General features: G+C 44.0%; 1 protein-coding gene across 1 annotated transcript; it reads right to left on the bottom strand.

Annotated features, from left to right (window-relative positions):
* Positions 1-3,351: 3,351 nt before the first annotated feature.
* ZNF34 (zinc finger protein 34) lies at positions 3,352-26,155 on the bottom strand. The gene is made up of 6 exons (XM_087447179.1): positions 21,673-26,155; positions 21,101-21,153; positions 20,614-20,701; positions 20,186-20,312; positions 19,616-19,735; positions 3,352-8,626 (listed from the first exon to the last, which is right to left on the bottom strand). Exons 3-6 carry the CDS (start codon positions 20,644-20,646, stop codon positions 7,026-7,028), a joined length of 1,881 nt encoding a protein of 626 aa, XP_087303305.1. The 5' UTR covers positions 20,647-20,701; positions 21,101-21,153; positions 21,673-26,155; the 3' UTR covers positions 3,352-7,025.
* Positions 26,156-27,848: the final 1,693 nt, after the last annotated feature.

A 27,848-nucleotide genomic window follows, 5' to 3' on the forward strand; every position in this document is an offset into this window, starting at 1 on the left:
TACAAAATATACAAAGAAACAGGAAAGGATGACCCATTCACAGGGAAAAAAGAATTTGACAGAAATAATCTCTAAGGAAGCCCAGATACTGGAATTATTAGTAAAGGGTGTTAAATCTATGGTCTTAAATATGTTCAATAACCCAAAGAAAACCATGGACAAAAAAACTAAAGGAAATCAAGAACATGATGTATGAAGAAAATGAAAATACTAATTAAGAGACAGAACTTATAAAAGGAAACAACCAGAAATTTTGCAGCTAAAAAGTATACTAACTGAAGTGAAAAACTCACCAGAGTGGTTCAACAGCAGATTTAAGCAGCCAGAAGAAAGGATCAATGAACTTGATGATATGACAACTGAAATTACCCAGTATAAGCAGAAGAAAGAAAAAAGAATGAAGAAAAATGAACAGATTTGAGAAACCTATGGCGCACCATCAAACATACCAACATACACATTATAGGATTCCCAGAAGAAAAGGAGAGAAAGGGGCAGAAAAGATATTTGAAGAAATAATGACCAGGAACTTCTAAAATCTGAGGAAACATGAATATACATGTCCAAGAACTCAATGAACTCCAAACAGGATAAACTAAGAGAGATCCACACTGAGAGACATTATAGTCAAACTGTCAAAACTCAAAGACAAAGAAAATTTTGAAAGCAGCAACAGAGAAACAACCCTTCACGTACAAAGGCTCCTCAGTAAGATGAACAGCTGACTTCCCCTCAAAAACTATGGAGGCCAGACGGTAGTGGGATGCTGTATTTACAAGACTGAAAGGAAAAAAACTGTCAACCAAGAATTTGATGTCCATCAAAACTATCCTTCAAGAATAAAGGAGAAATTAAGACATTTCTAAATGAAGAAAAGCTCAGAGAGTTCATTACTAATAGACATGCTCTACAAGAAATGCCGAAGGGAGTCCTTCAGGCTGAAAAGAAAGGACATTAGACAGTAACTTAAAGCCATAAGAAAAAATAAAGACCACTAGTAAAAGTAACTACATAGGTAAATAGAAAAGCTAGTATTGGGGCCCCATGGCGTAGTGGTTAAATTCAGCACATTGTTCTTTGGTAGCCCAGGTTCACGGGTTCAGATCCCAGGTGTGGACATACACTATTTGTCAGTCATGCTGTGGTGGCAACCCACATACAAAATAGAGGAAGACTGACACAGAGGTTAGCTCAGGGCAAATCTTCCTCAGCAAAAAAAAAACTAGTATTACTATACTTTTCTTATGGTTGTAACTTCTCTTTTTCCTACATGATTTAATAGGCATACAGGGTATAAAGATGTGATCTGTGACAATAACAATAAAAAACGAGGAGGGACAGATATGTATAGAAAGAGTGTTTATGCTATTAAAATTATCAGTATTATTCAAACTAGGTTGTTATAAGCTTAGAATGTTAATATAATCCACAAGGTAACCACTAAGAAAATAACTAAAATATATACAGAGAAGGAAAGAATGGAATTAAAATGGTACACTACAAAAAAAAAAATCAACTAAATACAAAAAACAGGCAGTAATAGAGAAATTGAAGAATAAAAAAACATAAGACAGATAAATGACAGAAGTCCTTCAGCTGTAATCACATAAAATGTAAATGGATTAAACTATCTTATTAAAAGGTAGAGATTGGCAGATTGGATTAAAAGATCAGGATCCAACTACATGCAGTCTACAAGAGACTCACTTTAGATTTAAGGACACGAAGAGGTTGAAAGTAAAAGGATGGAAAAATATATTCAATGCAAATAGTAACCAAAAGAGAGCTGAAGTGGTTATATTACTATCAGACACAACAGACATTGAAACAAAAAAGGTTAGATGAGACAAAAGCCATGATATATTCATAAAGCTGTTTGATACATCAATAAGATATAACAATTATAAACATATACATACCTAACAACAGAGTCTCAAGATATATGAAGCAAAAATGATAGATTTGAAAAAAAAAAAAGTTCTATAATAATGATTGGAGAGTTCAGTACTCCACTTTCAATAGATAGAACCAGACAGAAAATCAATAAGGAAACAGAGGACTTAACAACACAATAAACCAATTAGATTTAAAAGACATATATAGACCACTCCACCCCACAAAAGCAGAATACATGTTCTTCTCAAGTGCATGTGGAACATTCTCCAGATTAGATCATATGATGGTTTACATAACAAGTCATAATAAATTTTTAAAGATTAAAATCATACAAAGTGTCTTTTCCAATCACAATGAAATAAAACTAGAAATCAATAGCAGAAGAAAAACTAGAAAATTAAAACAACAAACTCTTAAACAACCAAAGAGGAAAACTACAAGAGAATGAAGAAAATACTGAGTGACAAATGAAAATGAAAACACAACATACCAAAATTTATAGGATGTGGTGAAAGCAGCGCTTAAAGTGAAACTTACAGCTGTAAATGCACACATTAAAAAAAAAAAAAAAAAAGGAAGTTCTGAAATCAATAACTGTGCACTTTAAGGAACTAGAAAAGGAAAACAAAATAAACCCAAGATAAAAGAACGAAGGAAATAATAAAGATCACAGTGGAGATAATGAATTTAAAAATATAGAAATAGAGAAAATCAACAAAACCAAAAGTTGGTTCATTGAAAAGACTGACAAAATTGAGAAACTTTTAGCTAGACTAAGTAAATAGAGAAGATGCAAATTAGTAAAATCAGAAATGGACATGGGGATGTTACAACTGACCTAACAGAAATAAAAAGGATTATATAACTATAAACCAACAAATTTAAGTAACCTAGATGAAATGGACAAATTCCTAGAAACACATAATCTACCAATACTGACTCATGAAGAAACAGAAAATCAGAATAGAATTACAACTAGTAAAAAGATTGATTTAGTAATCAAAAACCTCCTAACAAAGAAAAGCCCAACACAGACAGCTTCACTGGTCAATTCCACCAAAAATTTAAAAAAGAATAAACACCAATTCTTCGCAAAATCCTCCCCAAAACTGAAGAGGAAGTAACACTTCCTAACTCATTCTGTGAGGCTAGCATTACCCCGATATCAAAGAGAAATGAAGCAAAAACTATGGGCCACTATCCCTTATGAATATTGATGCAAAAATCCTCGATAAAATACTAGCAAACTGAATTCAACAGCATATTAAAAGGATTATAAACCAGGACCAAATAGGATTTATTCCTAGAATGCAAGGATGGTCAATATATGAAAATCAATCATTGTAATACATCACATTAATACAATGAAGCAGGGCCGGCTCCGTGGCTTAGCGGTTAAGTGCGTGCGCTCTGATGCTGGCGGCCCGGGTTCGGATCCCGGGAGCGCCCCGAGGCACCACTTCTCCGTCCAACGCGAGGCCGAGTCCCACATACAGCAACTAGAAGGATGTGAACCTATGACATACAACTATCTACTGGGGCTTTGGGGGGAAAAAACTGAATAAATAAAATCTTTAATACAATGAAGGAAAACCCACTTGATCATTTCAATTGACCCAAAAAAAAAAACGTTTTGACAAAATTTAACAGCTTCATGATAAAACATTCAATAAACTAGGAATAGCAGGAAACTTCCTCAGCATGATAACAGCCATATAGGAAAAACCTAATATCATACACAGTGGGGAAAGTCTGAAGGCTTTAAGATCAGGAACAAGTAAAGGATGCTTACTTTTGCTACTTCTATTCAACATAGTACTGGCAGTTCTAGCCAAAGCAATTAGGGAAGGAAAACACAAGGCATCCAAATTGGACAAGAAGTAAAATTATCTCTGTTCACATATGACATGATCTTACAAGTAGAAAACTCTGAAGACTGTGCACACACACAAACAAAGAGCTAACGAACTAATTCAGCAAAGTTGCAGGATACAAAATCAAGACACAAAAACTAGTTGCATTTCTATACACTAACAATAAATAATCGGAAAAAAAAAAAAAGAAAACAATTCCATTAACAATAGCATTGGGGCCAGCCTGGTGGCATAGTGGTTAAGTTTGCACACTCTGCTTCAGCAGCCCAGGGTTCGCAGGTTTGGATCCTGGGCATGCACCGATGCACCGCTTGTCAGGCCATGTTGTGGTGGCGTCTCATATAAAAAGTAGAGGAAGATGGGCACAGATGTTAGCCCGGGGCCAACCTTCCTCAGCAAAAAGAGGAGGATTGGCATCGGATGTTAGCTCAGGACTGATCTTCCTCACCAAAAAAAAAGATAAAGTAGAGGAAGAAGGGCATAGATGTTAGCTCAGGGCCAATCTTCCTCAGCAAAAAAGAGGAAAATTGGCAGCAGATGTTAGCTCAGGGCTAATGTTCCTCACCAAAAAAAAAAAAAAGCAAAAAACTAAAATAGCATTAAATGAAATAAAATAATTAGGAATAAATTTAACCAAAGAGGCAAAAAACTTCTACACTGAAAACTACAAAACATCCCTGAAAGAAGTTAAAGAATACATAAACAAATAGAAACGCATCCATGTTCATGGACTGGAAGACTTAATATTGTGAAGATGTCAATACTACCCAAAGTGATCTACAGATCCAATACAATCCTTATCAAAATCCCAATGATGCTCTTTGCAGAAATAACAAAACCCATCCTAAAATTCATATGGAATCTCAAGGGACCCCAGTTAGCCACAACAATCTTGAAAAAGAATAACAAAGTTGGAGGACTCACACTTCCTGATTTCAAAACTTACTACAAAGCTACAGTAATCAAACAGTACACTGCTGGCATAAGGACAGGCATATAGACTAAAGGAATAGAGCAGAGAGCCCAGAAATAAACCCTTGCACATATGGCCAATGGACTTTGGACAAGCACACCAAGACCATTTGTTATGGACCGAATGTTTGTGTCCCCTCCTCTAAATTCATATGTTGAAGCTCTAACCCCCAACGTGACTGTATTTGGAGATAGACCCTGTGGTGATAAAGATGAAATGAGGTCATAAGCGTGGGGCTGGTGCCCTTATAAGAAGAGGAAGAGACACCTGAGATCTCTCTCTCCCTCATATGAGGACACAATGAGAAGGCAGCTGTATGCTAGCCAGAAAGAGAACCCTCACCACGAGCTGAATCAGCTGGCACCTTGATCTTGGACTCAGCCTCCAGAACTATGCAAAATAAATTTGTTTTTTAAGCCATCCACTCTGTGGTATTTTGTTATGGCAGCATGAGCAAATACACCATTCAATGGGAAAAATAAAGTCTTTTCCAAAAATGCTGTAGGGAAAACTGGATATCCACATGCAAAAGAATGAAGTTGGACCCTTACTTTATATAAAAATTAGCCCAAAATGGATCAAAAACCAAAACATAAGACTTAAAAGTATCAGACTCTTAGAAGAAAACAGAGGGGCAAATCTCTATAACCTTAGAGTTAGCAATGATTTCTTGGATCTGACACCCAAAACACAGGCAACAAAGAAAAAAATAGATAAATTGAACTTCACAGAAATTACAAACTTATGCATCAAAGGACACTATCAAGAGAGTAGACAGACAACTCACAGAATGGAATAAAATATTTGCAAATTATATATCTGATAAGGGATTACTATACAAAATATATAAAGAACTCCTACACCTCAACAACAAAAAACAACCCAATTCAAAACTGGGCAAAGGACTTGAATTTCTCCCTAGATGTACAAATGGTCAATAAGCACCTGAAAAGATGCTCAACATCATTAGTCATTAGGAAAATGCAAACCAAAACCACAACGAGACACCCATCAGGACGGCTATTATCAACAAAATGGAAAATAAGTGTTGGCAAGGATGTCGAAAAATTGGAACCTTCCTGCATTGTTAGTGGGGATGTAAAATGGTACAGCTGCTGTGGAAAAAAGAGTTTGGCCCTTCCTCAAAAAGTTAAACATAGAATTACCACATGATCCAGCAATTTCACTCCTAGGATTATACTCAAAAGTATTGAAAGTAGGGATTCAGATACTTGTAGATCCATGTTCATAGCAGCATCATGCACAACAGTCAAGAGGTAGAAATACCCACGTGTCCATCAGCAGATGAATGGATGAACAAAATGTGGTATCTACAAACAATGGAACATTATTCAGCCATAAAATAGAATGTTCTGATACTGGTTATAACATGGATGAAGTTTGAGGACATTATGCCAAGTGAAATAAGCCAGACATAAAGGGCAAATGACTCCACTTATATGAGGTACCTAGAATACGCAAATTCAGAGACTGAAAATAGAATACAAGTAGAATAGGGGTAGCTAAAAGAAAGGGAGTATGGCGAGTTATTGTTTAATGGGCACAGAATTTCTGCTTGAGATAACAAAACAGTTTTGGAAATACATAGTGGTGACAGTTACAAAACACTGTGAATGCATTTAATGCCACTGAATTGTACACTTAAAAAGGATTAAAATGGTAAATTTTACATATATTTTACAATAAAAAAAGGCAATTACCACTTCTATTCAGTGACATAAAAAAGTATGAATGTTATTTTTAATTTAAAATATGTAAAAACACGTAAATATGTGGCATCCTCTCCAGTATGACTTTTCTGGTATTGAGGAAACAGCAGAGGTGAAGATCCTGGGTGCTGTGATGACAAGTCTGAATGGAAACCTACACTAAGTCAGCAGTGACAAATTCTCTTTTTCTCAGTCAGGGAGATTACAGGAGCTTCTGCTTTTTGCTTATCTTTCTCTCTCTCAATTTGTCTGAAATGAACACGCACTGCTTTTGGTTTAAGAAGAGGTGTTTTTAATTAGACAAGAATGCCCTTTCACTTGTGACAACACTGTGGACAATAAATAAAGGGGTGGGGTGGGTCACATGGAGCAAGTGCACAGAACCCACAGGCCCGCCTCCACCACCACAGGGGGGCCTTCCTGCGTGGACCCTCTGTTGCTGGGACGCCTTCCCACACTCACCACGCTCACAGGGCTTCTCCCCCGTGTGGCTTCCTCTGATGCTCCATGAGTTTGGTTTTCTGGATGGAGGCTTTCTCACATTTGTTACATTTATAGGGTCTCTCCAGTGTGAATTCGCTGATGCTGGATAAGGTTAAAACTTTGGGTAAAGCCTTTGCCACATTTTTTACACTCAAATGGCTTCTCTCCAGTGTGAGTCCGACGATGTCGGATAAGGATTGAGCTGTCACTGAAGGCCTTCCCACAGTCGTTGCACTTATAGGGTTTCTCTCCAGTGTGGATTCTCTGGTGATAAATGAGGGAGGGGTAGGCACTGAAGTGTTTCCCACACTCGCCACACTTGTAGGGCTTCTCCCCGGTGTGGATCCTCTGGTGCTGGAACATGTTGGAACTGTGCCGGAAGGCCTTCCCACACTCACCACACTTGTAGGGCTTCTCCCCGGTGTGGATCCTCCGGTGCTGGATGAGGTAAGCGCCCTGGCTGAAGGCTTTCTTGCAATCAATGCATTTGTACGGCTTCTCTCCATGGTGTGACCTTTGGTGGTGGATGAGTCTGGAACTGTTGTGGAAGGCCTTCCCACACTCACCACACTTGTAGGGCTTCTCTCCCGTGTGGATCCTCTGATGCTGGATGAGGTGCGTGCTCTGGCTGAAGACTTTGCCACAGTCATTACATTCGTAGGGCTTCTCCCCCGTGTGGCTCCTCTGATGTTCAACAAGTTTGGTTTTTTGGATGAAGGCTTTCTCACATTCATTACACTTATAGGGTTTCTCTCCAGTGTGAATTCTTTGATGCTGGATAAGGTTAGAACTTTGGGTAAAGCCTTTGCCACATTCTTTACACTCAAATGGCTTCTCTCCGGTGTGAGTCCGACGATGTCGGATAAGGATTGAGCTGTCACTGAAGGCTTTCCCACAGTCGTTGCACTTATAGGGTTTCTCTCCAGTGTGGATTCTCTGGTGATAAATGAGGGACGAGTAGGCGCTGAAGTGTTTCCCACACTCGCCACACTTGTAGGGCTTCTCCCCGGTGTGGATCCTCTGGTGCTTCATGAGGTTGGGCCTCCGATTGAACGTCTTCCCACACTCGTCACACCGGTAGGGGATCTCCCCGGAGTGCATCCTTCGGTGATTGATGAACTCGCAGCTCTGGCTGAAGGCTTTACCACACTCATCACACTTGTAGGGCTTCTCTTCGCTGTGAAGCCGCTGGTGCTTGACAAGGTTAGCACTGTACCTGAAGGCTTTCCCACAGTAACCACAGTAATGCAGTTTTTTCCCAATAACAATTTTCTGATCTTCTTTAACAACTAAATTCACACTCAAGATTTCCCCAGAATCATGAACTGCATTTGGCTTTTTTGACCTGTGTACACGCTTATGGTTATTGAGGTATGATCTCTGTTCAAAACTCTGTTCACATATATCACATCTGTGAGGTCTCTGATCAGACACAGGGCTCGACCCCAATGTGAGGCTTCCCCCAGACTCCTGGCCACTCTCCTCATTCGTCAGTGTGACTGGCCTGGGGCCTCTCTGAACCACGGGCTTGTCCAGGCTCTCCTCTAGCTCCCCGACATGCTCACATTCTTCTCTTGGCTCAGGCCCCTGCGGAATAGTCCCCCTGAGTCGGCCCAGTTCTTCCCCACCAAGCATCTTCTCTGAAGTCAACTCTGTCCTGGTCTCATAAGCTGAAACAGCAAACAGAACATGTCAGGGTCACCTGTTCTGACTCTGGAAGAAAGGTATGAAGATGCAGCTGATCACCTGTGGATTACCAATTCCACCATCTCCAAAGTCACAACGCCTTGCAGAGACGAGAGCCTGGAGCCCAGAAGCTTAAAGACCTCATCCAAGCCCAGTCATGTGGCAGTGCAAGCATTTAAACCCAGGTCTGACCAACTCTAACATCCACACCCTTCCTGCCTGCCTTCTGCCCACAAAACCTGCCTGAATGGGGCTGTAGGATGCCTGTCCTCATTACAAAGGGACAGAAGATGGAGGCTTCATAGCAAGGAGGGGCCCGGAAAGTCATGGAGGACATCCAACAAAGAAATTAAGGCCAAGCGAGTGTAAGGCTGACTAACAACAGCTAATCCATGGTAGGAAAACCAGCCACCTCCCCAGGAGGGCAGAGGGCCAAGCTCATGCCAACTGTGAAGGACAAGGGCAGAGCAACGGAGGCTGGGGTCCCTCAGCTCTTCCTAGTAGGCCACCCCCATTCCCAGGGCTCTTCCCAGGGGCCTGAAGGGTCACCCGGTGAGTCACCAGTATCTTAAACTCAAGATGCCATACAGAATGCTTCCTGGTGCCCTCAAGCCTCCATTCCTTCCTTCTTTGACTAGACACTCACAAACCGACTCCACTTGCAGGAACACACCCACCAGAAATGCATTCTCTGTGAGCCAAAAGAGACACACGCACAAGCACCAAGTGTCCTCCACAAGTAGAATGGAAAATAACCTGTGGTATGTTCACACAACAGAACACTGTATGGCAATGAAACAAAACAAACTCCATGCAACATGGCGACCCTCGCAATGTTCAGATGCCCGCACGTGTCCAGACAGACAAAGCCAAGGGGCAGAGCAGCCTCCAGGAGCAGAGAGAAGGGCCCTGTGGGGAGCAGTGGGAAATGACAGAGGAGGCCCAGTGGGAACCCGAGGAAATAGAAACATTCTGTATTTCGATCTGGAGGATGGATTTTTGTAAAAGTTCACTGAGCTGTAGGGTTTGTCCCACTTCTGTAGGTATTTGTATTTGAATAAACAAATTTACAATGAGAAATTCAAGTCCTTTGAGTCAGTAGTTCCTTCCTAGGACATCATCAAGACACATGCAAAAGGATGTGCATCAGTGTCTTGACATGAGTACAGCCATGTTTGGCCGCTCCACTGACCTACAGCCACCAGCACAAAAAGAAATACGAAAGCTGCTTTCTGCATGGTGGGAACTGGCCCTTCTCTCACGGAGGGAGTTGCAAGTTGTAACATTTCAAGGCTCTTGGAGCGTCGAAGCACGGGATGGACTGGCCATCTGTGCCGGGCTGGGACGATAACCAAAGAGAACAATGCACGTACACAACTACTGGGCTGGGACGTTAGCCAGGGGGCTCAGTGCACGTACGCCACTGATAACCATTTTGTGCATGGGAACACTAAATGCTTGCTCTGTAAACTCTGTAATTGCTTACTCTGAAAATTACTGATGGTATAAAAACTGCTGGAAACTGAGACCCGGTGAGAGTTCCACCTGTGGAAGGGACGCCGTGCCCAGGACGTGTGATCCTTGCCCAGCCGCGTCGATTGACAGGGCTCTCCCGGCAGTGGGGCGTGGATGTTGTGAGTAATTGATTTGATGTAAAGTAATTGATTTGATATGAAGTAATTGATTTGACGTGTTCTCTTTTCGGTCAACCTGGTGTTTCTCTTTCCGGTTGATTTGTGTCATCTCTCTTCAGCCGATGTGGGTGTTTTCCCTTTCCAGTTGGGCTGATGTTTTTTCCCTTTTAATACTTGACCTATTTGGATCTGTTTGCAGACTATCGCCTTTACTATCCTCTATATAATAAAATATACCTTCAGTCCATTTGTTTGGAGTGGAAAGTGTCTTTTACGTCTCCGATCGAATCCCCGAACCTCTCATAACATAATTGGCGCTGTGAGCAGGATTCGATTAAGAAGATGCCTTTCCTATTCAAACGAAAGGTAACTGAAGCCAAGGTGGAAGAAATTCCAGGATGGGAGGACCCTCCCTTTTGCACTCTGGCTGGGGAGTGGGCTCGTAGGTCAGGGTTATGTGAAGCTTGGGATGCTCGTCTGCGACGATTTGAACCATTGGATGTGACCAAAGCTTTGCAGACGGTGGAAAGGAAAGCAAAAGATGATGTTTCTTTTTTGGCACGGCGAGGTTGGTGTTTGTTGACTGCTTATCGCCAGGCTATAGAAGATAGGGATAAGATACAGACAGAGAAGGCACTCTTGGAAACAGAATATCGCCGGGCTATAGAAGATAGGGATAAGATACAGACAGAGAAGGCACTCTTGGAAACAGAACATCGCCGGGCTATAGAAGATAGGGATAAGATACAGACAGAGAAGGCACTCTTGGAAACAGAATATCACCGGGCTATAGAAGATAGGGATAAGATACAGAAAGAGAAGGCACTCTCGGAAAAAGAAAATTCAGATTTGCAGTCTCGCTTGGCTATGATTCAATATCAATATCATGCACTGGGAGATCAGGCTCGTAACTACCAAGCTATAGCAGAAAAGGCTGCTGTAAGAGTTGCCAAATATAAATATAGAAAGAGGAGAGGAAAGGTAAATGAACGGAAAGTTCATATGGCCATAGCATCGGCCGGTCCTAAGTGGGACCCAGACACATGGGATGGTGATATCTGGGATGATGATTCTGAAACTGATTATGAGGAAGAGGAAAAACCGCCCAAACGCACAGAGGCACATCCTCTTCGCCATCGGCGGATGGAAATGGATGGTAATCATTCTGTAAGGAAAGATGTGACTGAGGATTTTAACCAACAAGAAATTTCTGATATTTTAGCCCGGGCTACACAAAAGCCTGGAGAAGCCATTATAACCTGGCTTGTTCGCCTATATGATATGGGCGCTACAGGAATTAATCCGGATGCAGGAAATGCTTTTAAATTTGTAATTTTGTCCAATGATCCAGTAATACGGGGAGCTTTCAGAGATTGGAGCATGAATGCTCACCCCCCAAATGATCGTGGACAAGACACTGCTGGTACAACTTTATTGGCTCTTGCAGTAAAAGGAGCTCAAGATAAATACCCCACAGATGATACGTGGCCAGACACTAATAGACCATGGTATACTTTAAAAGATTGTGTCCAAAAGATGAGAGAAGAAACCATGAAACGGGCTGTGTTTCTGGGGTGTGGTGAAGCTTTAAATGAAATGACTTTAAGTGTCCAGGTGCGAAACAAGTTGATAAAAACTGCACCTCCGGCATACAAACAAATAATTACAACCCTTCTCATGAATGAAACTGAAAGCCCTATATCAACACTTGCAGATAAGATTATGCAGCTAGCAGACTTGGGAGACTGGCAGACAACTGAAAACTCTCCAAGAAGGGAAAAAAGAGAAACATTCTTTAAAAAGGATAAAATGACTCGAGGTGATGTTTTTGGCCCTACTCCAGGCAGGAGTACCTAAAAACCAGATTGATGGAGTTGACACTAGAGAATTATGGAAACTATATAAAGAAAAAGGGCTGAATGTAAAACAAGTGAATAGAAGGGACAGTATGGAGAATGCTTCCAACCCAGTGCCTACTGTGCCTAGTGCACCACCTCCTCCCTTGGATCCTCTTCTTGCTGACTTATGTGATTGAGGGGAAGGCCAAACCTCTGTATCGATTGGTGCCACTATAAGAAAAGATATTAGACCACATGTACCAATTAAAATATTTTGGAAGAATGGATCTACAACTAGTGTGAAGGCACTTGTAGATACAGGGGCAGAGGCCACCCTTATCTATGGGAATCCAACTAAGTTTCAAGGTACATCAATTCTGATAACTGGATTGGGAGGAAAAGAAATCCAGGCAGTTACCACTAATCTTTCTATCCAAATTGGGCAACTACCCCGGCGCACATATCTAGTTATGATTGTGCCAATACCAGAATATATAATTGGGATTGATATTCTAAAAGGATTGACATTAAATTTGGCTGATGGACAATACCAATTTGCTATTAGAGCTTTGTCTTTTCATATTAATGCTGTAATTGTGGGATCTTTGCATCATGAAGTAGAAATTCCACCTGCCACGCAAGTGGTCAATCAAAGACACATCCCTGGAGGACAACAAGAAATATCTGAGACCATAGAAGATTATTTGGCTGTAAAAGTCCTTTGCAGAGTAACTACGGCCTGGAGTAATCCTATCTGGCCTGTTAAAAAAGGTGATGGGACGTGGAGAATGACTGTAGATTATAGAGAGCTAAACAAAGTGACTCTGGCTATTCAAGCGGCCATCCCTGATTTGATTACTCTTATAGAAAAAGTGCAATGTTATCCAGGCACTTGGTATGCAGTCATAGACTTGGCTAATGCCTTTTTCACCATACCTATACCTAAAAGTGTCCAAGAACAGTTTGCTTTCACGTGGCTGGGATAACAATATACCTTTACTAGACTTCCTCAGGGATATGTGCATAGTCCCACTATCTGCCATCGACAGGTTGCTGAAACCTTGGCAAAGGTACCTGCTTCTGATGATGTCCAAATAGTACATTATATAGATGATATTATGATCCAAGGAAATGAAGAAGAAAGAGTACAACAGTTAGAAAAAGTAATGGATACACTTGAGGAGGATGGATGGAAAATTAATCCAGCTAAAATTCAGGGCCCGAGTTCAAGTGTTAAATTTTTGGGAATACTTTGGAATAATGGAAAACAAGAAATTTTACCTAAAGCTAGACAAGATATTAGATTTTGCAGCACCCCGTAACAAAAAGGAAGCACAAAAATTTATTGGATTATTTGGATTTTGGAGGGCACATATTCCACATTTAAGTCGGCTCCTTGCACCTTTATATAAAGTTACCAGGAAAAAATATGAATTTGAATGGGGAATGGAACAAAAAGAAGCTTTTGAAGCAGCCAAGCATGCTATTCAGACTGCTTTAGATCTATGGCCAATTAAACCGGGACCCATTGAGTTACAGGTAGATGTCATTGATCAGTATGCCAGCTGGAGTCTATGGCAAAAACAAGGTGCCCGACATTATCCTCTGGGATTTTGGGGTCGCAAGCTTCCCTGTTCCAGTGAAAGATATAGTCCTTTTGAAAAACAGTTGTTAGCCTGACTCAGAAAGCCTTACCCTGGGACATGAGGTAATTATGCGACCTCAAATACCCATCATGCAATGGATTCATAGCACGGCTGTTACTCATAAAATTGGACATGCACAAGAATTTAATATCATCAAATGAAATGGTATATTCAAGACCGGGCCAAACCTGGCCCAAAGGGGTTGTCTCTATTACATGAACAAGTGTCTCAATATAGCAGTGAGCCAACTGTGTCACCCAAGACTGATATAACAGAATCTCCTGTTAAATAGGGTGTCTCATATGATCAATTGACTGAAGAACAACAAAAACATACCTGGTTTACAGACGGTTCTGCCAAAATGATATCAGGCTCACGGAAATGGAAAGCAGTTACCCATAACCCATCCACCCAACAAACAATTGTCACCACCGGAGATAATATGAGTAGCCAATATGCTGAACTTTATGCAGTGTATCAGGCACTTCAACAAGAACAGGGGCAACAATGTCATATATATACTGATTCATGGGCAATGGCACAAGGTTTGGCAACGTGGATGCCACAATGGAAAAAACATGATTGGAAAATTAATGATAAAGAAATACGGGGAAAGAAATTATAGGAAGACATATGGTTATGGTGTCAAAACACGATTGTTACTGTATTTCATGTTGATGCTCACAGTTCTTTAACTTCTACAGAACGAAAGCATAATTCTCATGCTAATCAGCTGGTGCAGATTCGTGCAACGCACAACCCAGGCTTAGCACAATGGGTCCAGGAAAAGAGAGGACACTTGGGAGAACAAGCTTCATACAGGTGGGCACAACAAAGGGGAATCCTTGTCACCCATGATGATATTGCCACTGCAGTACAACAATGTCAGTTATGCCAACACTTAAATAAACGGGGAGTTTCACACCCCTACCAAGGTCATATCCAAAAGGGATTATTTCCCGCCCATACCTGGCAAATAGATTTTATTGGACCATTGCCAAATTCTTGTGGCTATACTTATGCCTGCACTGTTGTTGATACATATTCTGGTTATTTATTGGCTATACCAGCTAAAGTGGCCACCCAACAGAGTGCCATAAAATTATTAGATATAATCAAGTTATATTATGGAACACCAAGGCAAATTCAGAGTGACAACGGTTCCCACTTTACAGGTAAGTTGATTCAAACCTATACCAAGGAAAATTATATAGAATGGATTTATCATATAACTTATTACCCCCAAGCTGCAGGCCTCATAGAACGAATGAATGGATTGCTTAAACAACAATTGAGGAAACTTGGTCATGGCTCATTAAAGGGGTGGCACAACTGTCTTGACATGAGTACAGCCATGTTTGGCCGCTCCATTGACCTACAGCCACCAGCACAAAAAGAAATACGAAAGCTGCTTTCTGCGTGGTGGGAACTGGCCTTTTCCCGGGAACCGGCCTTTCTCCCACGGAGAGAGTTGCAAGTTGTAACATTTCAAGGCTCTTGGAGCGTCGTAGCCCGGAATGGACTGGCCATCTGTGCCGGGCTGAGACGATAACCAAAGAGAACAATGCACGTACACAACTACCGGGCTGGGGCGTTAGCCAGGGGGCTCAGTGCACGTACGCCACTGATAACCATTTTGTGCATGGAAACACTAAATGCTTGCTCTGCAAACTCTGTAATTGCTTACTCTGAAAATTACTGATGGTATAAAAACTGCTGGAAACTGAGACCCGGTGAGAGTTCCACCTGTGGAAGGGACACCTTGCCCAGGACGTGTGATCCTTGCCCAGCCGCGTCTATTGACAGGACTCTCCCGGCAGTGGGGCGTGGATGTTGTGAGTAACTGATTTGATGTGAAGTAATTGATTTGATGTGTAGTAAGTGATTTGATGTGTTCTCTTTTCGGTCAACCTGGTGTTTCTCTTTCCAGTTGATTTGTGTCATTTCTCTTCAGTCGATGTGGATGTTTTCCCTTTCCAGTCAGGCTGATGTTTTTTCCCTCTTAATACTTGACCTATTTGGATCAGTTTGCAGACTGTCGCCTTTACTATCCTCTATATAATAAAATATACCTTCAGTCCATTTGTTTGGAGTGGAAAGTGTCTTTTTTGGGCCGGCCCTGTGGCTTGGTGGTTAAGTGCGCGCGCTGCGATGCTGGCGGCCCGGGTTCGGATCCCGGGTGCGCATCGAGGCACCACTTCTCTGTCCATCCTGAGGCCGAGTCCCACATACAGCAACTAGAAGGGTGTGCAGCTATGACATACAACTATCTACTGGGGCTTTGGGGGCAAAAAATAAAATAAAATAAATAAAATCTTTAAAGAAAGTGTCTTTTACGTCTCCGATCGAATCCCCGAACCTCTCATAACAACAACCATATAAGTACTGCTCTAAATGTGTTAAATAATAGGCCACTAGGCCCTAATGAGACTCCTCTGTCAAGGTTGTTACCAGCAAAGATTACAGAAGTGGCAGCCGCCACCCATGAGCTTATGACCTTAACCTATTGGCCCCTGACTCAGTCTGCCAAACCGCCTTTTCGTGCCACGGCCGAAGCGGCTGGATTGGATTTATCTACTGTTCATTCTATTCAATTGCCTCCTAAGAAGCAGTCTATAGTCCCTACTGGGATAGGGGTACAATTTCCCAAAAATACCTTTGGTTTGTTAAAAGGACGCTCTGGACTGGCAGCAAAAGGTATTGATGTACTGGGAGGAGTCATTAATCCAGATTACCAAGGAGAAATAAAATTTATATTATATAATGGTAGTGACACAGTACTAACTGTAGAGTCTGGGGAACGAGTGGGACAATTATTGGTGCTTCCCCTCCTGACTCCAAATGTGTCACAAAGACAACCTCCAAGTGAATTAACTAAAAGAGGAATGCAAGGATTTAGGTCTACAGATGGATGGAAACCTGGAGCAAAAGTGTGGGTGACACATCCACCCAATGCGGCTCCCCGTGCCGGTGAAGTAGTGGCCCAAGGGCCCACTGCAACACTCATAGTTATGTATCCAGGAAATGAACAATATATCATGTTCCTAAAAATTCTGTTTCTTTGCGTGAATAGATATTCCTGCTGTGTTTGCTATGCTGTGCTGCACTTCCATGTCTGCTGCAGACCTACATGCCAACTAATGTCTCCGTAGGACAACCTTTGACCCTGCACTGCTGGACCAACTGCTCTACACCAGTGGGACCTATAACCTGGGCTATGAATGGCTGAGAAATTTGGTCTCAGAAACATCAAGCAATCTCTCGGTACAAGCCCATATCTGATCAGTCATGCAGAACTAGTTATAATTTCTCCACTGCTCTGCCTTCTGTTACCCTCCGTGACGGGGGCTGGTATTCTTGTATTAAATGGAAGAAGGGAAATCCAGATTCCCCATTTCTTAAAGAAACTCGATTTATTAGCATCCTTCCTAATGCCACTACTCCTCTTAAAAACACTAATCTGTGGTTACATTTAGCTCATACAGTTCTTAATGAAACTGCTTTTTGTCTCAGAAACAGTAATAATCCTTCTGGACTTCTGCAAGCTAATCTGTTGGGTCTAGGTGTTACTTTACCTAATGTGTTACATGTTAAAGCTACTATTCCTCCTTCTTTAGTAACTATGCCCATATCAGGAGTGACTTCCACTACATGTTACTGTATTAATTGTACATATATTCCATTCTATTGTAATAAGACTATCCCTGTTAGTATTCCTACCCCCTCACGATTACCTGCTGGATATTTCTGGTTATGTGATAATGCTGCATATTCACACATTCCAGCTGACACATCTGCCGCATGTGGTATTGGCCCAATAGTTCCCCTTATAGCCGCTTTCCCTACCAAGAATTCCCGAGTGAGACGAGCACTCACTGCAGATTGTGACCCTCATGTTAACCTTCTTCCCATCTCCACTGTGGCCACGCTGGCCACCCTCCTACTACCTGATCCTGGCTTCATTGTAGACAACCATCGTCAAATTGAACACCTTTCCTGCTTGTTGACGCATGTAATGAATGATACTGTTAGAGCCTTCTTGGCTATATCTCAAGAATTACAAGAACTGTGTAGAGAGACTCTTATACAACGAGCTGCTTTAGACTATTTGTTTCTTCTTCTTCAAACACCTTGTACTAAAATACCGGGTATGTGCTGTTTCAATGTATCAGATCAAACTAATGTTATCTCTGATGCTGTACATGATTTGCAAGATCAAGTTAATAACATTTCATATTCTAAGGGGTTATTTGATTGGTTACCTTGGGGTTTGGGTCCTTTATTGAGAGATAGTTTTATAATTATTGTAGTCATTGGATTTTGGATTCTTGGATGTGCCTTATGTACTTGTGTACGAAGTTCACTGTCTGTGCGTATGGTGTCTTATGGTTAATGGAGACGGCCACGGCCGAATATGTCTTGACATGAGTACAGCCACGTTTGGCCACTCCATTGACCTACAGCCACCAGCACAAAAAGAAATATGAAAGCTGCTTTCTGCGTGGTGGGAACTGGCCCTTCTCTCACGGAGGGAGTTGCAAGTTGTAACATTTCAAGGCTCTTGGAGCGTCGTAGCACGGGATGGACTGGCCATCTGTGCCGGGCTGGGACGATAACCAAAGAGAACAATGCACGTACACAACTACTGGGCTGGGACATTAGCCAAGGGGCTCAGTGCATGTACGCCACTGATTACCATTTTGTGCATGGGAAGACTAAATGCTTGCTTTGCAAACTCTGTAATTGCTTACTCTGAAAATTACTGATGGTATAAAAACTGCTGGAAACTGAGCCCTAGTGAGAGTTCCACCTGTGGAAGGAACGCCGTGCCCAGGATGTGTGATCCTTGCCCAGCCGTGTCTATTGACAGGGCTCTCCCGGCAGTGGGGCATGGATGTTGTGAGTAATTGATTTGATGTAAAGTAACTGATTTGATATGAAGTAATTGATTTGATGTGTTCTCTTTTCGGTCAACCTGGTGTTTCTCTTTCCGGTTGATTTGTGTCATTTCTCTTCAGCCGATGTGGGTGTTTTCCCTTTCCAGTCGGGCTGATGTTTTTTCCCTTTTAATACTTGACCTATTTGGATCTGTTTGCAGACTATCACCTTTACTATCCTCTATATAATAAAATATACCTTCAGTCCATTTGTTTGGAGTGGAAAGTGTCTTTTACGTCTCCGATCGAATCCCCGAACCTCTCATAACAATCAGCCTTGTTCATGGCAATGAAACTAGAGAACACCCTTCCCGTTGGCACTTCCAGTGAAGCAGTGACCAAGACTCGTGTACCGAAATGGAAATACATTTAGTGAAGAAAGGGTGACACAGCAGTGCACACAGAATCACTGCATTCCTGTTAGGAAGCAATGTTCATCTACAGGTGTGGAATTGACAACACTAGAAAAGAGAAAGCAGGGTACATTCTAGAACACATTTGTCTGGGTGGTGAGATTTGGGGTGACATGTATTCTCTCACTTTCCTGTAATGGTCTATCATGGTCAAGTGGGTTAATTTATAACAGGGGGAATGAAGCAATGGTCTCTCCATCACTACGTCCCCATCTGAACCCCCTCGTAGGGCATGAGCTCTGGAGGGCAGGCTCCATGGGGTCCCTTCCCTCTTCTCTGCTAACACTTTCCTTCTCATCCTCCTAGAAGATTCAGCTCAAGACTCACTCCCCTGAGACATAAAGGCTAAAGGAGGTGACCCGGGTTTCAGCAGAGGCGACTCCCAAGGCTGCCATGCTGGCCCTGATGCATCTTCCTCCAAACTCCTGAGTCATTAACCACACACCCTGAACCCCAACAAATGCTTGTTCAGCAACTGAGTTAGGGAAGCAGCCCCCTCACGCACCTGAGCCATCAATTCTCCATTGCTCTTTCCCCTCAGCACCCTGCACGTCCAGGATCCACGGCTCATCCCCTCGCTCCAGCTGTGTGATCACCCCAGGCTTGGGACCTACAGGTCCAGCTCCTAGGAAGAAGAAGGGGACTGGGGTTAGTGCCAAGGATGCAGGGCTGCACCAAGCGTGGTCTCGCCCTGGGACTGTAGGGGGAAGGGGGAGCACAGGTACAGTGGGGTGATGGGAAGTCTGGACACTCTCTGGAGGGCTGGGGGTGGTCACGAAGATGAAAAGCTGAGCCCAGGGAACAAGAGTGCAGGGGGCTCTCTTCACCAGGAGGTGTGCAAGATCCATGGGGAGGGGTCTGCCTCAGGTCTGAGGTAGGGAGGCAGTCTTATCCAGGAGCTCAGAGGAGGGAAGGGCTAACCCAGTCCCATCCAGCCCCTCCTCTGCGAAGACCAGGCTGCCTGGGTCAGTGACACACATCTCTGGGCTCAAGTGGTGAAGCCCCCAGCGCAGCCCTGCTGAGCCCTCAGTCCCCAGGGCTGTTCCCTGAGCCACATCCCAGAGAAGGGCCTTACCCAGGGAGACCAGGTTCCTGTAGGTCTCCAGCATCACGTCCCTGTAGAGGCCCCTCTGAGCAGGGCCCAGACGGCCCCACTCGTCCCGGGACAGAAGCACGGCCACATCCTCGAAGGTCACTTCAGCCTGGAATGACAGAGGCTCAGGTGCAGCTCAGGGTGGCCCTGGGGCCAAGGGCAGCAGAAGCATGCTAGGGGCAGCAGCACAGGAGTGACCATAGGCATGGGCCCCCAACATGGCCCAGAGGGGTGGCCTGACCCTTTAGTCACTGAGCTACCTCACTCAGGGAGGCTATGGGAGTCCCAGGGTCACCCCTCCTCTGCTTAGCGCCCCAGACCAGAGATGCCTGACAGTGTCTGCTGAAGCAGAGCAGGCAGAGAAGCCCTGGGTAGAGACCTTACATCTCCCAGGGAGGACAGATGCTCACCTGGGGTGGGGCAGACAGCTGCAAAGCCGCCATCACCTGGTACCCTGGGCTTCCCGGGGGTGGCAGGCAGGAGCCAATCACTCAGGTGCTGAGGGAAGAAAGAGGAACACATGCAGGCCCAACCTGGCCCCTCCTGCAGAGGCTTCAGGGCTCCCCTCACCCCCAACAGGGCTGGCCTCCCTGCCTGGAGCAGCCCTGCTCAGCCCCACCCCCACTGCATGGACAGCCTCACTCCGCCGGTCATCTGTCTCCCCACTCCTCCCTGGCATGTGAAGTTGTCTCATTCAGGAGGAGGACAGAGACACTCACTCACTTTATATGAAGAAATAAAGACAACACGTTAAGGGTTGAGGAGGAAAAGGAAGTAAGATAAAAAATCAATAGAAGGCATAGAGCCAAGACAAAGTATAGAAAGTAAAAAATACAAAACTAGTAGAAGCAAGTCCAACGGATGAGTAATAGTAAGAAATACAAGGATTAAACTCACCTACTGGAAGCACAAGACTGTCCAATTAGATACACAAAATGCACCTATACAACCTAAAATAAAATAAAACAACAGGCTGAAAATAAGACAGACCAAACAAACACTAATTAAAGTAAAGCTCTAAATAAAGCTATATACTTTTTCTGTATCTTTAAAGCTCTTTATTGAAGTATGACATTGAAGTATGACACAGAAAAGTCAATAAATCCTGAACACAGCTCAAGGGGCAGTGACAACAGGCCCACACCCACGGAACCAGCCCCCAGTCAGGCCCACGCCCCAGAATCAGCCCTCCTGCCCCTGCAGGCACCACTTCCCTCCTGAGTTCCAGAGGGCAGCCTCTATCCCAACTGCCACACCACAGACCAGCTGTGCCCCTCGAGAACCTTATTAGAGGAACTATACTGTCTACACTGCTCTGTGCTGACTTCTTCCCCTCGGTGTAGTGTCTGTGAGCTGAACATGCATTGCTGCGTGTGTTTAGTGATACTTATACCAATTAAAACAGAACTGAAAGCAAAAATCATTAATAGGAACAAAAATGGACACTATTAATAAAAGGAAAAACCCACCACAAGTATGTTCATATCGACCAACAAACTCTCAAAATGTAGAAAGCCAAAGCTAACTGAAGCAGCAAAGGGGAACTGGCAAACTCTCCCCTGGAATGAGAGATTTTAGTACAACTCAGAAACGAGTGGATCAAGTAGAGAATATTTATTTAAAGCATAGACAATACACATTTTTTCAAGATGTACGTTGAATATTATAAACAACATCACATACCAAGCAACAAAGAAAGTTTCAACAAATTCCAAAGACTGACGTCATTTGGCAAAACATTCTCTGACCATATTGTTGTTCTACTGGAAATATATGATAAAAAAAAAAGTACCCCTCCAAGATAAACATAGAAACAGAAACTAAGTTAAAAGTGGAAACAAAGGCTACCTAGGGAAAAATGTGCTTCTGAATGTACTTACTTTAACACAAGAGAGACTGAAATAGATGATCTAAGTGTTCAATAAGAAATCAGACACAGAATAAGAAAGCAATTCAAGGAAAGATGAGGAAAGAAAATAAAGAAAACATGATTTAAAGAAACAGAAAACAATCTCAACCCTGTTTTTTGAAAATGCTAATATACACAAACATCTAGCAAGTCCAAGGGGGGGGCAGGAAGAGATAGAAAAGGAAATACTATTAAGAACAAAAATAGGGACATACCGCTAATGCCACACACACAGCAGTGGTTCTCAGAGTGTGGTCCAAGACCCTAGGGTTCCAAGGACTCAAGTCTGTTTCCATAACAGTACTAAGACAACACAACAGAGGCATTCACGTGAGAGTCAGTGACAAGGAAAGGATGCTCCCTCACCCTGCTGCTGTTCAACATCGTACCAAAGATCCTAGCTAATGCAGTAAGCCACAGAAAAAGAAATACAAGCCATAAGGATTGAAAGAGAATAGATGAAATTGCCATTATTTGAGAATAAGATCATCCACATAGAAAATCCAAGAGTCTCAACTGTTGAGATAAGAGTTCCACAGGATTGCCACATACAAGGTCAATACAGACTAATCAACACCACTCCTATATACTAGCCATCAGCAACCAAAAACTGGCATTCACAGCAGCTACAAAAACTATATGGCACCTAAGAAGAAGTCTAACAAAAAATATGTAAGAACTTTATGGACAAAATGATAAAATTTTACCGAAGGACATCAAAAAGACCTATGGAGAAGCAGTCAATGTTCGTAAATAGGAGGATTCAATATCATGAAAATGTCAATTCTCACCAGATCAATCTGTTAATTGTGTGCAATCAAAACTGCAAAAAGACATATCATGAAATCTGACCAAAATGACTCTAAATAGCACAAGAATAATGATCCAAGATTAACCAAGGCAATGCCAAAAAAGAACTAAGGTTGGCAGAGGCATGCCCTACCAGATACCAAAACTTACTGCAAGACTCTGGTAATAAAGTGAGGTCCGAGCATAGGAGACAAGATAATAGAACAGATCCAGGCACATATTAATGACATACCTGCAATGCGGCAATGTACTATTCAATAAACGGTGCTGCCACAACTGATTTTCCATAGGAAGATAAAATTAGAACTCTGCCTTCTTTGGCACACAAAAATATATTTCAGGCAGGTTGAAGACCTAAATGTTTAAAAAAAAAAAAACGTTCATAGCTATTTTAAGAAAATAATATGCAAAAAACACAGTCCATAAAGGAAAAGTTGTTTAATTTTACTCCATCAAAAAGAATCTTCTGGGGGCCGGCCCAGTGGCGTAGCAGTTAAGTGCGCACGGCTCTGCTGCAGCGGCCCGGGGTTTGCAGGTTCGGATCCCGGGTGTGAACCCAGGCACCGTTTGTCAAGCCATGCTATGGCAGCATCCCATATAAAGTAGAGGAATACGGGCACAGATGTTAGCCCAGGGCCAGTCTTCCTTGGCAAAAAGAGGAGGATTGGCATCAGACGTTAGCTCAGGGCTGCGCTTCCTCACAAAATAAAGAAAAAAAAAATTCTGTACAAGACACCACAAAATTAAAAGACAAGCTGCAGAGTAAAAGAAGAGATTTGCAAAGATATGTAACAAAAGATAAATATACAGACTACGTTAAAAAATACAAAAAGAAAAAAGACCATTCAATTAAAAAAATGAACACAGGATGTGACCTGGTAAATCACAGATCAAGAAATCAAACTGTCCAATAAATATCTGAAAATATTTTCAGTGTCATTAAGAATTAGGGAAAGGGGGGCCAGCCCTGTGGCATAGCAGTTGGGTGCGTGCGCTCCGCTACTGGCAACCCAGGTTCGGATCTGGGCGCACACCGACGCACAGCTCGTCACGACATGCTGTGGCCACGTCCCACATGAAGTGGAAGAAGATGGGCACAGATGTTAGCTCAGGGTCAGTCTTCCTCAGCAAAAGGAGGAGGATTGGCATGGATGTTAGCTCAGGGCTGATCTTCCTCACAAAAAAAAAAAAAAAGAATTAGGGAAAGGCAAATTAAAACAAGACTTCTCTCCCCATAGATTGGGGAAAATATAAAATGCTTCATAATATCCAACGTTGAAGACACGAGGAAACATGGAGACTCTGAGTCCCAGAGGACTGTAAATTAGTACAGTCACTCTGGAAACCTTCTGGCACCGCCCAGTAGAGGTGAAACCCTGCAAACCCCTCCGTTAGGAAACCTGACTCTAGGCATGTGCCCTATAGAAACTCGGGCTAATGCACACAAGAACATTACCAAATGCCATGTAAGAGAAAAAAAAGGGAAACAACCTCAATATCCATTATCAAGGAACAGGCAAGGTCACAGTGGTTGAAAGGGGTGAACCACATCAATGTCATGGAGACAGAGCATAAGCTCTAAGGTTGAGCATAACTGTGAAGTGTAGAATATCAACAGTATGATATGTACGTAGATTTTAAAATACAGAAACACCATTAGGTATGTAGAAGCACAAGAAAATGCGCTGACAGCAAAATAACAATCAACACAGTGAAAATGGGCCTAAGGAATGGGAGAATATATCTGCAAACCATATATCTGACAAGGGGGTTAAGATCCAAAATATACAAGGAACGCACACAACTCAATAGCAAAACCAAATAACCTGATTCAGAAATGGGCAAAGAACTGGAATAGGTATTTCTCCAAGACACACAGATGCCAAAAGGCACATGAGAAGATGCTCAGCATCACTGATCAGAGAATTACAAAACACAACCACAATGAGATGTCACCTCACACCTCCTGGAACAGCTATTATCAAAAAGTAAAAGATAACAGGTGTTTGCAAGGATGTGGAGAAAAGGGAACGCTTGTGCGCTTTGTGGGAATGTAAATTGGTACAGCCGTTATGGAAAACAGAATGGAGGTTCCTCAAAAAATTAAAAATAGAACTACCATATGAATCCCAGTTCTGGATATTTATCCAAAAGAAATGAAACCTGGAGCACTCAAAGAGATATCTGCACTCCCATGTTCACTGTAGCACTATTCACAATAGCCAAGACATGGAAACAACCTGAGTGTCCAAACATGGATGAATGGATAAAGAACATGTGGCACATACATACATACAATGGAATATTATTCAGCCATACAAAAGGAAAACATGCCATTTGCAACAACATGGATGAACCTGGAAGGCGTTATGCTAAGTGAAACAAGCCCAGACAGACAAAGATAAATACTGTGTGATCTCATTTGTACGTGGAATCTAAAATAGCCCAAATCATAGAAGCAGAGAGTAGAATGGTAGTTGCCAGGGTATGGAGGTCGGAGAAAATGGAAAGATGTTGGTCAAAACACAAACTTGCAGATGAATAAGTTCTGGAGACCCGAAGCACAGCATGGTGACTATAGTGAACAACACTGCATGGTACACTTTGAAATTTGCTAAGAGGGTAGATCTTAAGTGTCCCCACCACAAAGAAAAAAACAAAGAAAATGGTACCTTTGTGAGGTGATGGATACATTAGGTTCAACGTGGTGACTATTTCTTTTACAACGTATACATAGATAAAAACATCAGGTTGTCCACCTTAAATATACACCATTCCCATTTGTCAATTATATCTCAGTAAAACCAAAAACGAAAATGTTGAAAAGATATCATTCAAAACAGGGGTTGCCTGAGGAAGCGAACGAGACTAGGACTCGGGATCCAAGAGTGATTTCATTTCACAGTTTTCGTAAATTAAAAAAAATAAAACAGGTTGAAACAAATGTGGCAAAAAAGAAACCGGCAAGCCCCTTCACTGGTGTTTGCTAACCCATTCTCCGTATTTTCTTTTATTTTAAATTTTCTCGAATAAGATTTTTTTCAACATGTATTAAAAGCACAAAACCACGGGGCAAATATAAAGGTTTCAGACCTTGAACAAAGGCCTGTACGAAGAGAAACCAAACTGTGGCTCTGGGAGAAAGGCCCCGGCGCCAGTGGGAGGGGGAGGAACCTCGGCCCACAGGAGGGGCGCCGCGCCCGCGCGGGGGGTTAGGGGGGTGCCAGGAGGGGCGCCGCGCCCGCGCGGGGGTGGGGGGGTGCCAGGAGGGACGCCGCGCCCGCGCGGGGGTGGGGGGGGTGCCAGGAGGGGCGCCGCGCCCGCGCGGGGGTGGGGGGGGGGCCAGGAGGGCCGCCGCGCCCGCGCGGGGGTGGGGGGTGAAACACGAGGAGCGTCCGCGGGGGGCGCGGGACGGGGCTTGGACCGGGGTCGACAGGGAGCGTGTACCGGGATCAGCTACCCCGAGCCAGGAGCCACGAGCGGGCGGAAGCGGGGCGGGGGCCAGAGCGGCAGCGGGATCAGGGGCCGGGCCGGCGGAGAAGCGGGAATACAGCCCCCGAGCGTGTGCGGGGCAAGGCCGGCCCCGGGAACTCGGAGCGGCCAGGGCGGTCGGCGGGGAGCGCCGGGAAGGGCAGAGTCCCGGGGAAGAAAGAGACCTGGGAAGAGGAGTCCGGTGGAGAGGCCGCGGGACGGGGGACGGGGCCCGCCGGGAGACTCCGGGGTAGCAGGTGTCGCCGACCGCGGGGCAGGCCCCGGCCCTCAGTCTCCCCGCCGTCGTCAAGGTAGAGTCCGCACCCGCCTCCCTCGGGCCCGCACTCACCTGGGCGCAGCAGAACTGCCGCCCGGCCAAGCCCCGCCTCCCCCACCGGCCCCGCCAATCGAACCCAGCCGGAAGTGACGTAGCCCCTGCGCCCTGGGAGGTGGCGCCCTCGGGCCGCTCTGGAAAACGGACGTCACGTCTCGGTGGCCGGCCTCCTGGAGGAACGGTAAATGCAGCGCCGTAAATCCGGAACGCTGCCAACAGCTGGCAACCCAGAACCATGACCTCGAGGCCTCAGAACGGATTTCGAAGACTAACATTACAGTAATTCTCTTTGTCAGTGAAAATCTCTCCGTAGTGAGCCGCTAAAAGCACTGCAACCACCAAAAGATCAGGCTTTCCTTCACAGAAAACCACACCCTTTCTCAGGCCGCGATCACCCAGAATGCTGGGTGAAGATGCTCACTGGTCAAAGCCCATGTTCGAGTTGAACTCACTGCCCCCAGCCCCAACTCCTAGAGGGCCCAGTGTCCACTCTAACTACAGAAAGGGACTCCTCGGGAGCCTGACTGGTGCTAGAACAAAACCATAGGGTCAGTCCTCTGGCCAAGGCCCCAGGCCACTTTATTGAGAAGGAAGCAGTAAAGCAGTGCCAGGTTATGTCCAGGCGACCATGCCTCGTGCTCTTGCAAACACTGCCTTCCTGTGTTTTCTACACATGATCCAGGTCCTAGCTCTGCTGGGGTCACGGCCTCCGCACCATGGGTGACCGAGATGGGGCTCAGGAAAGGTGAGAACTGGGGGTGAGGCTCATGCTAGAGATGTGGACCATGAAAGCAAGGTGCCAGCTGGCAGCCATAGGGAGGCCTTAACACACCCAGGAAGGGCCGGCTCACACAGCCTCTCTGAACAGCCCTGATTTGAGACTCTGGGAGGCCAGAAGATTCTCTGGCCAGTGCATTTCCACCAGCAGGCTGCAGAGGAAGCATCTCACCTCAGCCTGCCATCCACCCCCCGCCCGCCACTCCAGCAGTCAGCCCTACAACTCCTTTCACAAGGGGAACCACAGGAGCAGAGGGGCTCTGGCTGACTTCTGGGACCAGAACTTTCTAGTTCTGAGGCATTGATGGACCTCCACTCGCACCTTCGTGCCAAGTCTCAGCAGC

This window comes from Ceratotherium simum, chromosome 23, assembly GCF_057802395.1.
Source record: "Ceratotherium simum simum isolate JZ-2026a chromosome 23, ASM5780239v1, whole genome shotgun sequence".
NCBI lineage: Eukaryota > Metazoa > Chordata > Mammalia > Perissodactyla > Rhinocerotidae > Ceratotherium > Ceratotherium simum.

What these genes read in the sequence shown, in the direction of transcription:
- ZNF34 (XM_087447179.1), bottom strand. Translation starts at nt 20,646, where the DNA reads ATGGCGGCTTTGCAGCTGTCTGCCCCACCCCAG. An exon ending in CAGGAACCTGGTCTCCCTGG is followed by an intron (nt 19,736 to 20,185) that starts GTAAGGCCCTTC and finishes TCTTCTTCCTAG; the next exon opens with GAGCTGGACCTGTAGGTCCC. An exon ending in ATGGAGAATTGATGGCTCAG is followed by an intron (nt 8,627 to 19,615) that starts GTGCGTGAGGGG and finishes TTGCTGTTTCAG; the next exon opens with CTTATGAGACCAGGACAGAG.